General features: G+C 31.0%; 1 protein-coding gene across 1 annotated transcript in view; it reads right to left on the minus strand.

Moving 5' to 3' along the window:
* LOC145277718 (fasciclin-2-like) overlaps positions 1-15,676 on the minus strand; it is a 674,167-nt gene that overhangs the window by 360,204 nt on the left and 298,287 nt on the right. Inside the window, exon 3 of the mRNA XM_080129418.1 lies at positions 11,365-11,507. Within this exon, the coding sequence (XP_079985544.1) occupies positions 11,365-11,507 (143 nt within the window). The remainder of the gene's footprint in view (positions 1-11,364; positions 11,508-15,676) is intronic.

Consider the following 15,676-nt stretch of genomic DNA (forward strand, 5'->3'; position numbering starts at 1 on the left):
GGCTCGGGTTTCGAATCCTGTGTTCGGATGTGTCTAACTGATGAGCCCAAATAACAATTACAATGTTATGCGTTCGTAATGATGGCGTTCGACCTGGCAAATTTAATTTTTGTTAATTCTCACACTTTTATATTAATTTTCACACTTTATATTTGAAAATAAGGGCGAAACTCGAATCTTCCGGTTCGTTGACTGTCATGGCTCTTGTGCACTGCGACGTTGTTTGGCAGTGGAATTATATATATATATATATATATATATATATATATATATATATATATAAAGTTATAAGTGCGTAAAGTGTAATAGATACACTTGAAGAGTTACAGACCAACAATATAAAAGAACGCATCATATTTTATATATATATATATATATAAATATTAGAACGTGCGTTTCATAACATTAGATTTTAAAACTAGTTTTCTTAATTGTATAAGAGATGCTGAATGGCTACTAGACATCATCCACGTCTATTGTCGGCCACTCTGTACAGTAATTCGTCAAAAACAAAATATAGCCTTTCATGAAGATACTTTGCCCGAGAAATAAATCCTAACCAAATATTGAACGTAGCATAATATTCCAAGCCCAAATAAGATTTTCTCACCAGATCCAAATATTGACTGATACAAGAAATAGTTGTATCTCAAGTGATAGCACTAAGCTGCACACTTCACAGAACTGGATGACTTCCTGCATAAGATATAATTGTGAATTACTTAAGAGTTATACTCATAATGGCTTACAAAACGAGAGTTAGAAATTCTCTGCAGATTCCCAGAGTTAACAAGTGAAGCATGTATGGTCCTCCGTGAGTGCACAGTGAACGAGGCATAAAAAATGACTAAGTTCAGCATTTATATCTAAAAGTCCCCAGTGGATGTCACACCCTTGTAAAAATGAACGAATTGTGTCCTTTTAGACCTTAACATATATAAATTTGAGTTCAGCACCATGCAAAACTGCTACATAGACATACACAGAAATTTTTGACGAATATGTAAAAATAGTCCCAAAAATGGAGTGGTTTTATTAGCCTTACAAGAAACCCTGAGGCACACCCAAGAGTTATCGCGAAGTATAAACGAACAAATTATATAGAAATCAGTTAGTGCCAACTTTTCAATTCTTTTTAATAAGCACAAAGGTGTCAATTTAAGCCATTTTAACCCAACAGTCTCCCTAGGGGTGCAACTGTTACTTTTTTACTCATATCATATTTAATGTTTGTGCAAAATTGTAAAAAAAAAATCCAAAGCGTGATTGAGAAAAGTGCGGACAGACGAACGGATGAAAATACGAACGGACAACAGTGAATTTACTGGTCTACTCTACTTTTGCTGGGGAGAGGGGCCCAAATTTATACACCTACAGAAGGTCGAATTTTACATAGAGTGAACCGTAGTAGAAATAACACTAAAAAATATAAACAATAGTAGCCTTATCAAAATAATTCGGTCCAATTTCATAGTCACAGTATAAAAGGAACAGCGGTTTTTGTATACTGATGTCTGTTTAATTAACTTATGCATATATATATAAAAACAATAAGAAAGATAAACAATAACATATTTAAATAATCAATTGTGGAGAGAAAATTTATATTTTTTGATCTCATTAATAAAACGATCTTTTCAAGGTATAGAAAGTCTTAAATAGACGCAGTCAGGCATGATGGCCCTTCAGTAAGTTTCCAAACCTTTATTTTTACATACATTTAAAATGATCGCACGCTTTTGACAATTCAGTATGTCATTGCCATACATCTTATGAGATGACAGCCCAATTTTTATGATTTCCGATTTAAAGGAACAGATACAGCAGGGGTTAGAATACACCGTACTAAAGTCTGATTATCACAGCTGGTGAATTTCAAATATACAATTTCAACTTGATGACACTTTCCAAGAACGATATGCAATAAAATTCTGTTTTAAACTGGAAAACAATGCCACTGAAACGTATGTAATTTTTCAGATTACATTTGGACTATCTTGCATGAATCGAACATCATTTTTGTTAGGAACATAAGAAATTCAAAAAAGGCACAGAGTCTCTGAGAGATGATGGGAGGTGTGAGATGAGTATGGGAAACAGAACACCAGAGCTAATTGGCCAACTTAAGAATTTCATGGAAAAGTACCGTCGTGTATCTATAGAGACAACACGTGCACAGTTTTAAGTCAGTCTTCGCGGGGAACTGAAGATACAGAAGATTTGTGCAAAGTTGGTCCCAAGGGTACTCAGAGACAATCAGAAAGAAGGACGGTGTCATGAGAGCATAGAGATGGTCAAGCTGATCAATTCATATCACGCAGTTCCTGATTTTCTAGTGACCTGTGATGGAAGTTTGATCTACTGCTATGACACAGAGACCAAGACGGAGTTTCCAATTTAGCAAGCAGGGTCTCTCAGACCCAAGACATTCGTCCAGAACTGTATGATTATCCCTTTTGTGACAGCACGCACATTATCTACATGCACTGAGTTCCCACTAGACAGACAGTCAAAAGCAAATATCACGTGAAGGTTTTCAAGACGTTCAGTAATAGATTCCGTCGGAAAAGGCCAACACTCCCAAATTTGAACAGTGAAATTTCCACCAGAACATTACACCAGTCGACAACTCCATCCTTATAAGAGATTGTTTAACCTAGATGACCATAACGACAGTCCTTCACTATTCCTATAGTCCGACCTTGCTCCCTAAGTGAGTTTTGGTAATTCTCTAAGCTCAATGATAACTTTAGAATCTGTCGTAATCATATTTATTTGCTTCCCCACCAAAGCAAATAAAGCACAAGGCCGTTTTTAATGTGGGGTAAAAACCAGCTCCCCTAAAAGTAGGCAAAAAGGAGACACTCGTGTTACCAAAAATAACAATTGTCCCAGTACAGAGGGTTTCCCCTCCATTGACTGGTACAAATTATCTTAAGTGCAGCATCTGCAGAATAGATACTACACTTTGATCCCGACTCGATGGGTTGTGAAGAGGGTTTATGACACGCTTACATTAGAGAACTTCCAGGAGGCCTTCCAGAAGTTGTTCGAACGATACAAGAAGTGCACTATAATCGGAGAAAAATACTTCTAGGGAACTAGAGTTTCATGTGTGTACTATCAATATAAGTACCCGTACGAAAAAAAGTCTGGAACCTTATTTAAGGCACCATGTGTATCGTAAAGAAATAAATTGTAAGCCCAATAATGAAGGTACTTTGATTCCTTAGAATATATTAAAAAGTATCATGAAGCAAAAAAATGCAGAAATAAAAACATTTGTTTAATATGCATATCTAGATTTATTTAATTATATTGTTTATAAAAAAAAAACTGGCCGGTATGCCTAGCTGGAAGTCGCTTGTCAATGTCTGCTACTTGAAACAAGAATTTTAAATAGTAGACATTTTATACATAATTTATTGTAAACACGTAACACACACTTTTACATTCATAAGTAGATAAATGTTAATATTTAGCGAGAGAATGGACAAGAAGTGAAAGATATATTAGGAAAGGGTTAGAAGTGAAGAATAGAGAACAGTCAAAAACGTTCTATATATAAGCATATGCGTCGGTATATATTTAGTTTTTGTTATCTATATTTAATAGGATAGCTTGTGTGTTATTTATTTGGTGTGAAACGTTTACAAGCGGTAAATTTAATTGTAATGAAATTTCATTTCTTGTAATACATTATTCACCAAAAATTCATCAGAAGTTTTGGTTTCAGTTTCGATTATAGCTGATGGCACTCAAGTCAATTGTTTTTTTTTAATAAATAATTTTACCAAAAATTCTTCGTAAGTTTTCTTTTCGGTTTCGATTATAGGTGATGGCACTGAAGTCATCTACTATTAAATAAATAATTTTACTAATAATTATTCAGAAGTTTTAGTTTCGGTTTCGATTATAGCTGTTATAATTATATAAATACATACATATATATATCATATATATTATGTATATGTATTATATATATTATACACACCTATATATATATATATATATATATATATATATATATCTCAATGGTGAAAAAACCGGACTAGAGTGCTCAATGTGTAGTCAGAGCAGTATATAGGAAATTTATTACTCTGAGTCCATAATGAGTTTACGCATTGTTTCAGCTAGGGGGGATCCTCAAAAGAAGAAGAAATATCCGACTAGCTTCATCAGAATTCATAGATTGACTGAGTTATAATACCAAATAAGAATGGAAGATTGACCATTCTTAATTTTAATTATTCGAACAACTGTCTTCATCTGGGGATATTATCCTCACAAATTTTCGGCTTATTTAACGTGGGACCTTCTTTAGACGCGTTTTGTCCAACTCGGGAATGTTTATTTCGAACTCGATTATCTGATCCGTTGTCTATAAACGAATAGAAGTCTTAAATATTTCGTAATTCTATCTTAATATCGCCCGTACAAAAAATTGGATCATCAACTTAATATTACTTATACTGATATCGATTGCGTCCCGAATATTTGACGAATCTGAAGAATGTTAGAAGTTATATCGACGGTAACATTGTATGAATAACATCCAAGATGATAGTAGTTATATTGAATCCAAATACTGCAGCTATATCATCAGTGATTGATTATTCGACTGTCGAAGTTAGAATAGTAACGTGATTCTAAATTTCATAAATCATTTATTGATTATTTGAAACCGATTTAATATAACTATTTTTTATCAGTTTGTAATATATTACATACGTGTGATAATATTCAATAGTAACTGACAAAAATACGTACATAACAATGGAAGGTTGGGGGTTATGAAAAGTTTGTGCATAGAACTTAATGATTCCAATGGTACATCTAAGTATACAGGTTGGTAAAATGTAGCGCTTGAGAAGAGGCAGTTTCGACCGAGATGCACAGCTGTTCATACAAATTAAATCAAACGTTTCATAAAAAGTGTATCGCAATAACTCAATATTGAAATTAACTAAACTTTCAAATTTCCCGTTTGATATTGCTTTAAAAGAACCATTTTCGACACATTTTGCTACAATGCTCTTGAACTAAAAAATCAAAATCTTTATATATACAATATTTCTACATCAAATATAAACAAAACTTATTTCCCAGAACTGCCCACTTTTGGAACATTGTTCTGCTAGAATGCTTCCCGGCTAAATACATCGTAGTAGCCTAAAAGTCTAATGTAAACAAGTTCCTGTTAAGTCGTCCTCATCAGTAAGCCAATTCTACCCAATCTACACAATTACCGATTATTACACTACCACCTCACATTCATTAACCATTATCCTCGAGTATCATTCTGGCCTTGATAAGTGGTGACCCCCACGAAGTAAAAAAGAGTATTATAGCATGAAAATTGCAAGCAATCAGATATAAAACAAGGTTTTATGTTTCAATAAATGAGAACAATAAAAATCATTCTTCATTCGTGTTATATATTGCTACTTTTTAAAAAAATTTTTATCTAGTTGTTCAATCATGACAATAAATGGCGAAGACAGCCGACCCTCCTCGCTGCAGTCGAATGGAGATTGTGGTTATTATGTTAAATCTTACTGTTTTCAATATTCTGTCTTAATATCAAATACTAAAATGTTTTTATTTGTCTGACAACGAATAAATAGTCTATACTCATATAAACCTGCATTGTATTTCCGCGAACTTGGCTATATAGCATTAAGAAACACCAAAATGTACATTTATTATTAAAAAATAATAGTGATACAGGTTGTCCAAAAGCCATTGAACGGTTTTTAACTTAAATAGATTTTTTTTTGGTTGTGATGGTATTTTTCTATAATGTTGAAACAATCTATCTAAGACATTGAAAAATTTGAAAAAAATGCAATATTCAAACAATTTAAATTTATGAAAAATAATGTTTTTTAAACATTGTCCATTTTCAGCTTCACATATTTGTGCTCTTTCCAAACATTATTCATGACAGATTACAGAATCTCGAGATAGTGATTGTACTCTCTGATGTTGTCCCTCAATTCTTGCAGAGTTTGGGGCTTGTTTCGAATTGTTTGGTGTCGATAAGCTCTTTGAGTAAATACAATTTACTCCTGATTTTGGTAAAACAATATAGCAACTTTTGTGCGTTGTTCAATGCTATACTTTCTAAAATTAATTTTCAAAATATTATCTGTAAAATACCTGAAATAGCAAAAAAAAAAAAAAACAATCACTAATGGTAAAATGACAAAAGTTTCTAGCCCATCACTAAGTTTATAGACACCCTGTATAATAGATTGAACTATTATTGTCAATTACTAACTTGATATTAAAGCATAGTTCTTTGTGCGGAATGACTATTGCATCCAGTCTAATATAATGTTTTTATTTTATCTATTAAATTTATTAGTTTTAGAACCATCATTGTTTAATGCCAGGCAAACGTTTAAATAAGGCGTTCTATTTTCTTGCTGACATTTAACAACTAAGTGTACACTTCTATACTCTTTAATATCTTAATTAGAAACATGGATTCACCAAGATAAAAGATCGTTGATATCTGCCAGTCAGAGTCGACCATGTATAAATTATCCTTGGCCTAGATATTCAAAGTGTCTTGCTCGTTCGCACAGAAATGTATGTGGCTGAGGAAACCAATGCGGAAGCGGCAGACTATGTTAAATAAGTTACAAACGAGCGTCGTCCTTGAATTGCTGGCAATGACGATGTCTTTTCTGCGTAAGCGTTTCACTCCAGTTTCAATGATTATCAGCTTCTTCTCCTTTGCTTTCAGATATTGATTCAGGGTTTCTTTCTATCCTGACCAAACATCTGAAATACTCCCCCAAGATTCAAAGTCTGCTGATGTCGATCATCTTTTGTCGCGCATCACCATATGTTTGTGTTGGAGTTAGTGCTACCAGTGGGCCTTTCCCCAGATGGCATCCTTAAACGCTGAATATAATATACAAAAATAATGTTCGTATGGTGTCGCTAATGCGCAACATGGGGATTAAGACGATTAGTGGAGAATGTATTTTTTTATTATTATTCTCTGAAATACAGTGAATAGAAATATGGAATGGAACAAAATAATCATTATATGCAAATCTATTTCGATGTATTCAATTAGATAAAGTTTTATTCAATAGAGAAATCTAATGACTATCTCATTCTTAAAAGGTCTTGCAAACATAATCGTATTCAGGGAATATCTGAAGCATTTTATACTTAAATAAAGCGACGGACCTCACTATATTCTGTCAAGAAGAATGATTGAAGGAATGAACGTGTAGTAGATGATTAGAAGTGAAAATTTCGCCTAGAGAATAGAAAACCGACCAGAATGTGGAATTGAACGTAATTACTAAATTGATGTTAATTTAAATGTTGCTATATATATATATATATATATATATATATATATATATATATATATAAGAGCAAATAGTTAATAAAACATGTTAAAAACACTTTGAAAAAGAGTTAAAAACGTATTTAATCTGAAAAGGAAACACTTAATAAGTGGATAGTCCTTAATCCAGGGAGTATCGAATAAATACTTTCCTTCTCATCAGAGGGGAGGAATTAGCAAAATGCGAGATCGGATTTTGCATACAAAAGTATTTGATGAAATTACAAGTAGGTCAATGATCTTACTTGATAACAAAAAGTGAAGCATAGGGAATATGGTGAAGAAAAAGGTGATTTCACGTGAATGGATAGTCTTGTTAAATGTAAAGTATCCAATGACGGTAAAATCCATAAATGTAAATCCAAGAAAGTTGATAACATTTCCATTCGCACGAGTAAAATCCGAGGAATTCGCGTAATTTTACTATTTTTTTTTTGCAGACTACGGATACCCATTACAGGCGTGAGCATGACTTTTGGGGGCAAGAGTTGCGCAATCCCGTAGAAAATCTTTTCTTGGGCTGCACTGTTAAATACTAGTGGCATGTAGAGTTTCACGCTGACTGGAAACAATGCCGATATAAGCGGAGAACACACAGCAACAAGACTTCTCAAATGATGACCCATCTGATATGAGCTAGTCTCTCTTTTTCTCTCTTTCTCTCTCTCTCTCTTTCTCTCTCTCTGTATATATATATATATATATATATATTGATTGATTGATTGCAGATTGCAGAAATGTATCTCTGAACCAAAGTACCGAAGATGCCACATATAAATTTATTACGTCTATACTATTAGCCACTATCTTATGAAACTTAAGAATGACATTTAGCTACATTTACTCGTTATAATAAAATGCTACATTACATCCAAGAGCAACACCATTACAACGCAATATCTTTAAAGCAAGTAGTTCTTATTCCTCTTAATATTAAATCGTCGTACCGGCCCTAGTCAAAACCGGGGAGGAATATACATATTCTACAGATACTGTGCTTGCATCATTGTAACTGGATAATAAACTCATAGGCATAACACAATATTTCAATTTCTCGATTCAAAAATAATACATTCTCTTTTCTCAAATTCCGTCCATTCTCATTGGTTGAGCTCTGAATATTCTCATATTATGGAATTCTATTCTTCTCTCTATAAACAAACAGTTATTAAAATTTTTATTATTGGGTCCGGCAATACACCTGACGCAAAAAATACAGCATCTGTTATTAAAACTACTGCAATAAAGAAAAATATTTAATCTATATCAACATTTCACAAAGCAACTTCTCTGGAGAAAAGACGTATGCATATTTATATCTTCAGTAGATTTACAGATCCATTCTTGTGTTCGATTCAGCGTTTACATACTTTAAAATATCAAATATCATATGCAATACAAACTGCCCATAGAGAAAATTAAATATATATATATATATATATATATATATATATATATATATATATATATATATATATATATATATATATATATACTCGGAGAATGTTCAATATATTTATATATTTTTTATATTTCTGGCTTGTTACTTTGTTTATATTTTCGGGATTGTCGGATTCGTGTTTCTCTGTGCGTGTGTTCGCAACAGCGTACATTACCAAAGAAAAACATAACGTTTGCTTTTACATACTTTGCAAAAACATTTCATATAAACATTACAAACTGCAGGTTCTATTTAGATAATTTACTGTCTATCTAATCAGTATTTTACATGTAAATAAACATTGCACAAAACAACTCCTATGTAAAAACAAATAAGTATACATATATATATATATATATATATATATATATATATATATATATATATATATATCGTCAGTAAATTTACGCGCCCATTCTAGTGTTCGTAAATAAAAGCAAACTGCAACTTCTCCGGAGAAAATTGTGTGTATATATATATATATATATATATATATATATATATATATATATATATATATATATATATATATATATATATATAGATGAGCAAACAGTTAATAAAATATGTTAAAAAACACTTTAAAATGAGTTAAAAACATATTTAATCTGAAAAGGAAACACTAGATAAATGGATAATCCTTAATCCGCGGAGTTTCGAAGAAATACTTTCCTTCTCATCAGAGGGTAGGAATGAGAAAAATGGGGGATCGTATTTTGCATGCAGAAGTATTTGATGAAACAACAAGTAAGTCAAAGATCTTACTTGAAAACAAAATAAGTTAAGCAGAGGGAATATGGTAAAGAAAAAGGTGATTACACATGAATGGATAGTCTGGTGGAAGGTAAAAAAATCCAGTGACGGTAAAATCCAAATGTAAAACTTCAAGAAAGTTAAAAGAATTTCCATTTGTACAAGTATATATATACATATATATATATATATATATATATATATATATATATATATATACATACATATATATATATATACATATATATATAATTATATATATATGTGTATATATATTCGATAAATTTATTATATATTCACAGTTTTATTTATTTCGTTTTTATTTCTGGACCGTTACTTTGTTTACATATTCGGAGTTGTCAGAATCGCGTTTGCGTGTTTCTGTGTGCGTGTGTTCGTGTCAGCGTGTGTTACCAAATAAAAAAAAACAACAACTTTTGCTTTTAAATACTATGCATAAACGTCTATTAAACATTACAAAATGCAACTTCCATTTTGATGATTAAATATCTAATCAGTAAATTGTAAGTATTTTTTTCTTCTAATTTCGGTCTTGTTATTTTTTTTTTCTCGTTACTTTCCGGGTCAAATTATGTGGGGTGTTCATTGTACGATTCGGCCGATACACAATAGTTCTTCCGCGTTATTGTAACGATATCAGACAGCGGAAATGTTGATTTTATTTAAAAACATAATTGTAACTACTTACATTTTTAGTCTATTTAAGCCTTGACGCGATATGACGGCGTTTTTGCGTTATTGTAAAAAAGATTCCATGATTCAAATAAACAAATTATTTCTGTTTTGTTATGTGACGCTTGCCGCAGATGCATGATAAATAGTGTATATTTCTATTTACCGCAAAAACTATTACATTAAATCATTAACTTACGCTACATCGTTTTGTGTGTATTTTGGATATTTTCAATACTGTGATATGCCGATACATTAAATAATACTGGTTTCACTTGGACATCAATATTCCTATTAGAACACTACCGAACAAACGACAAAATTAGAATGAGAACATGACCATAAGAATCATAAATATGTCTATCATGCTTTTTTTTTTGCTTGTTTTCAGCAACAGCAACGCGTGGCCGGATACAACTAGTTTTCAATATATTTATAAATAATCTGTTTTGCTTCTTTAATAGGTGGTCGATAATGTACACTTACTCATGCCATAAAAAGCTCCCATGCTGAAAAAAATTTGTACACCCTTCTCTACGGTAATTCTGGGCAACAGTTTATATTTACTAGCTAGTATATTAATTAGCCGACTTAACCACAGCTAGTAAGAAATATAGCAACGCGTGGCCGATTACAGCTGGTAAGCAATATAGCAGAAATAAATAGATCAAGATACCATCATAAAATATAATGTTACATATTTCTTTCGTTAACTATTTAAAAAAGAACAATAATAATAACACCAATAATAATAATAATAATAATGATAATAATAATAATAATAATAATAATAATAATAAGTGAAGGTCATATCACTTGGTATGATAGAATAATTTTAAAAAACATAATGAAATACCAGAATCAACAAGTAAAATAGTTAAGACAAATTAATATAAATGACAAAATATATATTATAAAAAAAAAAACGGATATGTAAATTTGATGAAGATTAGGTAGACCTAAAAAAAAATATGTTGGTGTTCCTGGTAGTAATTATTATAATAAATTGAAAATATCTTAATGACAATTATGACTGTCCAAGTTGGAGAAAATTTTACGATAAAATGGCCGTTATACAATGCAACGCGTAAAATATACTCACGAAACACTTTCACAGGTACAGTCAATTTTGCTAGTATGTTATCGTGTTCACCAATAGCAACACACGTGTAATTTCCTGCGTCAGAGGGTTGCATCTTTTTTATTGTCATTGAAAGCTGTTCCGGTCGCGGCATAACAGAAACCCTGTGAAAAGAAAAACAAAAAAACAAAATAAGTATTTAAATCTGTTTTAAAAATTAGATTGTCACAAAAGAGATAAATATTGACATATTTACGGTATAGATTATTTAAAAGAATTATACATATATATATATATATATATATATATACATATATATATATATAAATAAATATATATATATATAAATGCTACGTTCACTGTTTGTTCATAAACAACGGTTACAACACTGTAAAAGTGGTGTACAAATGTTTGTTTAAATAGACATTTGGCGAGATAATTTACGGACGCCGATCCCATGGGTCGATCGGTAGAACTGCTGACTCTCAACGCGATGGTTCCAGGTTCAATCCTCGGCTTGAGAGAGGTGCTAGTCTAGCTGCATTGATGACTTGTGATACAACGAAACAGGCCTCTATGTCGAGGACTACAAATACATATATATATATATATATATATATATATATATATATATATATATCGCACATTTTAAATTGATTACATATTGTACAACACTGTATAATAAAAGTTCATATAAATATGAGTATCAATTATTATATAGCAATCCCAATAGGATAAATAAAAGCTCATTTATATAAATTTAGTAATCGTCCAGGTTAAGTATTCGGCCAATATACAGCGTTCACCATAATTTACAATATAATGCTAGTTAAAATTCTAAGAGAAAAATAAATATACAGCTAAAAGTTGGTTTTTAATATGACAAGAGGCCGTTCAAAACTGAGGAGCTGCTTTTCACTTACATTAAAAACGACCTTGTGTCATATTTTGTTTTCGTGGGATAGTAAATAAATACTATTAGTGAAAAGGGATTTTCTTTGTTTCTTTCTTGGCCTTCGGGCCAAGATCAAAATGTAGTATCTGCTCTGATGCTACACTCAAGTTAATTTGTCCTTGCTCAATAGAGGGAAAACCCTTTATACCGAGAGAATTATTATTTTTGGTCCATACCAGAGTGACACTTTTGTCCTTCTTTTGGGGAGTTGTTTTTCACTCACATTAAAAACGACCTTGTGTCACAATTTTTGGAAGCAAATAAATACAAATGGAGAAAAGGGTTTTAATATGAATATCAATACACAAAAAAAAATCAAATTTATAAGAGCATAGAGATGCATAAAGATAAATGTATAAAAGGTAGACTGTGCTGGAGGTCAATTCTTAACCTATATAACGAACAGATTTTGGATCTGCAGACTTGAAATTTTATATATTGAATATTCAGACATGTGGAAAACTTTATAATCCATTTTCATTCATAAAAAAGTCTGCGAAAATGTCAAAATCGAAAAATAGGAATGTGGGAGTCATAGAATTGATATCTTTGCTGTTTCACAATTTCACTTGCGTGAATAATTCAGAGTACAAATTATTAATGTTAACAATAATTCATTTGTAAACCAATTTTAAATGACGTGTAAAGCTGGTCTAATGCTTATGGTACTTGACTCACTGTCATTTGGTTTTGTTTCGATCGAGCTCGAGTATTTTTTTACTTTAACAGTTTAGAAAAAAAAACATAATATTCGTATGCACACGTTTCAGTATCTGTATTAATTAAACTATTATTTTCATGCGTAGTTTACAACGTGGCAACGCCAAGCGGTGTGCTAGTATTCGATAAAGAATTAGCTCTGTAATTATGAATACGAAATCTGCATGAAATAAAATATTCTTGCGCGTATTTTAGGGCATAGCAAAGCTAAGTACAAATATAATGCAGTTACCCACAGATACGTGTTTTGCCATACCAAGTCTCATCAGCGTAGCTAACTAAACTAGAGATCGAACTACCAAGCACAGGTACAATGATCGACTGTGGACACCGTTACGCAACGATATCTTAGTTGTAATAACGTGCGATTATATCGTTTTTAATTTTATGTTTATTTTTTATTATTTTAATGATAATCATATCTGATATGCATATATATATATATATATATATATATATTAATAGATATATTTAGTAAAAAAAAGTGGAAAAGAGTACTCAATAAATTAGTAGAGCTACATATGTTTTTTTTATTATCTTTATCTCGAGTGTATCTACTAAAATCAATATAAGTTAAAATAAACATTTTTTTAGCTTACATCGTCTGATGATATAGACTGGATAATTTGTCATCCCGTTTCTTAAAAGAACTTATAATGATTTTAGTATATATACCCGAGGATGAAATAAACACAGACACACACACGTATATATATATATATATATATATATATATATATATATATATATATATATATATATATATATATATATATATATACTAGCAGAAGTACCTGTCGCTTACTGGGTTCAAAAACAGCCTACAGAAAATGGACTGTGATTGATGAAAGTATGATACGTTATGAAATGGAGGGAGTTGTAAAGAGATGGGGTTTGATACTCAAAAATTTTACCCTAAGCAAAATATGATGCAAGTAAAGATAATTTTTGCGAAAATATATTTTTTTATATCAACTTTGTTTCTATTCGCAGCCAAGAGTGACCAACAAAATGATGTTTCCTTACAAATAAAAAATGTTATATATATAATAATATAAATATACAAGAAATAAATGTTACCATAGTAAATAAAAGTTACTTTTATGGTAGAAAAGTTCATTGGTTTGTATTTTTAAGTAGTTTATAATTTTTTTTTTTAATTCACGAACCGGTTTTTAAAAAATCAAAATGGCAGCGACTTTGAACTGGTGAGCTCTGTTTTCAATTTGAAGGAGGGACCCCTGAGCATTCTGTGTTAGCAATTTAAGAGAGTTCCGTCTACTTAAGGAATATTTATAAACATATTTTAATGTTTTCCGTTATTTTGTGCTTGAGGAATATTCGATTATTGCATGTGTAGTTTATATAAAAATTCACTTAAGTAGTTATCGCCTCAAACTAAAAGTAGTGAGCATTAAAAACTATTTCAAAACAAAACAAAAATATGAACTGAACTTTTATTGACTATGGTAACATTTATTTCTTGTATATTTATTTTTTCGGGTAGTCGTTTGTTGATTTTTCTGCTAAACACTGTTACTAAATAATATCGACGAAATATCGAACAACAAAGACACAACAACAGTTTGGAAAAATAATGAAGCTTTACTTACTTTAGTAAAATAATCCGAAATATCAAAATGGGATATTAAAAAAGTAAACACGTAATTACTTTAGTTTTTTAAAGCAAAGAATCGATATGAATATGAATAAGAAGGCAATTGCACCCTTTCCAAGCAGACCAGCTTCGTGTCAGTTTTACAGTATTGAACGGTGTAGTATTGCGCTGTCGGATTCAGGGTTGTACTATTTTAATTTAAAGAAGACGCGGAAAGTGTTGTAATCAACTGAATTCCTTCTAGTACACTGACAAAAAAGGTTAAACTGATATATGAATAAAAATAAAAAGGTTATGTAAATGTTTTTAAAAAGACACGTAATAACGTGAGCCGGACGTTTTCCTTCTTTTGACACGATAACAAGTAACGTTCTTATTTTTTATTATGTATCTATGTAACTATTTTCGAAAGAGTGCTACGTGCAAGTGGAGAAGGAAAAATCAGAGTTATGCAAAATTTGTGGCGAGAAATGTCTAAAGTTCCGACATTTTTTTTTTTTTTTGCTTTCACTTTAATAAGAACGTGAATTTATGAGGTGAATTTATTGGACACAATATGATTCAACTCCAAAAAATAAATAAAAGCTAACGTGAATTAAGATTAAAGTTAAGGTGTTATTGTGGACCTTCACCCCTTTTAAAAAAAACTTGTAAAACTTTGTGAGATATTTACATTCTATGGAGGTCAGGCGCGAACGAACACCCAATAATTTTATTATATATATTCCTTCAAACTGAAACATAATTATCAAAGTATACTTACGGAAATAGATATGAAAATTCTCTGTTAAAGTTTGTGCCATATTTCCATAGAGTACAGGCGCGAACGCAGACCATACAATTTTATTATACCATCTCTATTTAAGTTGAAACATACTTATAAAATATTCTTATGTACATCTATATCCAAAACCCTTGTAATTTTTTTTTTATTTCAATACTTTGGGGACCAATCTGATAGGTCCTGAACTGTCAGCTAAACTTCAGGCTCTGTCGTATCGACGAAATGTTGCACCTCTCTGACTGTTCTACAAGTACTG

Source organism: Euprymna scolopes, chromosome 6 (assembly GCF_053919585.1).
Source record: "Euprymna scolopes isolate OS-2025 chromosome 6, ASM5391958v1, whole genome shotgun sequence".
Taxonomy (NCBI): Eukaryota; Metazoa; Mollusca; class Cephalopoda; order Sepiida; family Sepiolidae; genus Euprymna; species Euprymna scolopes.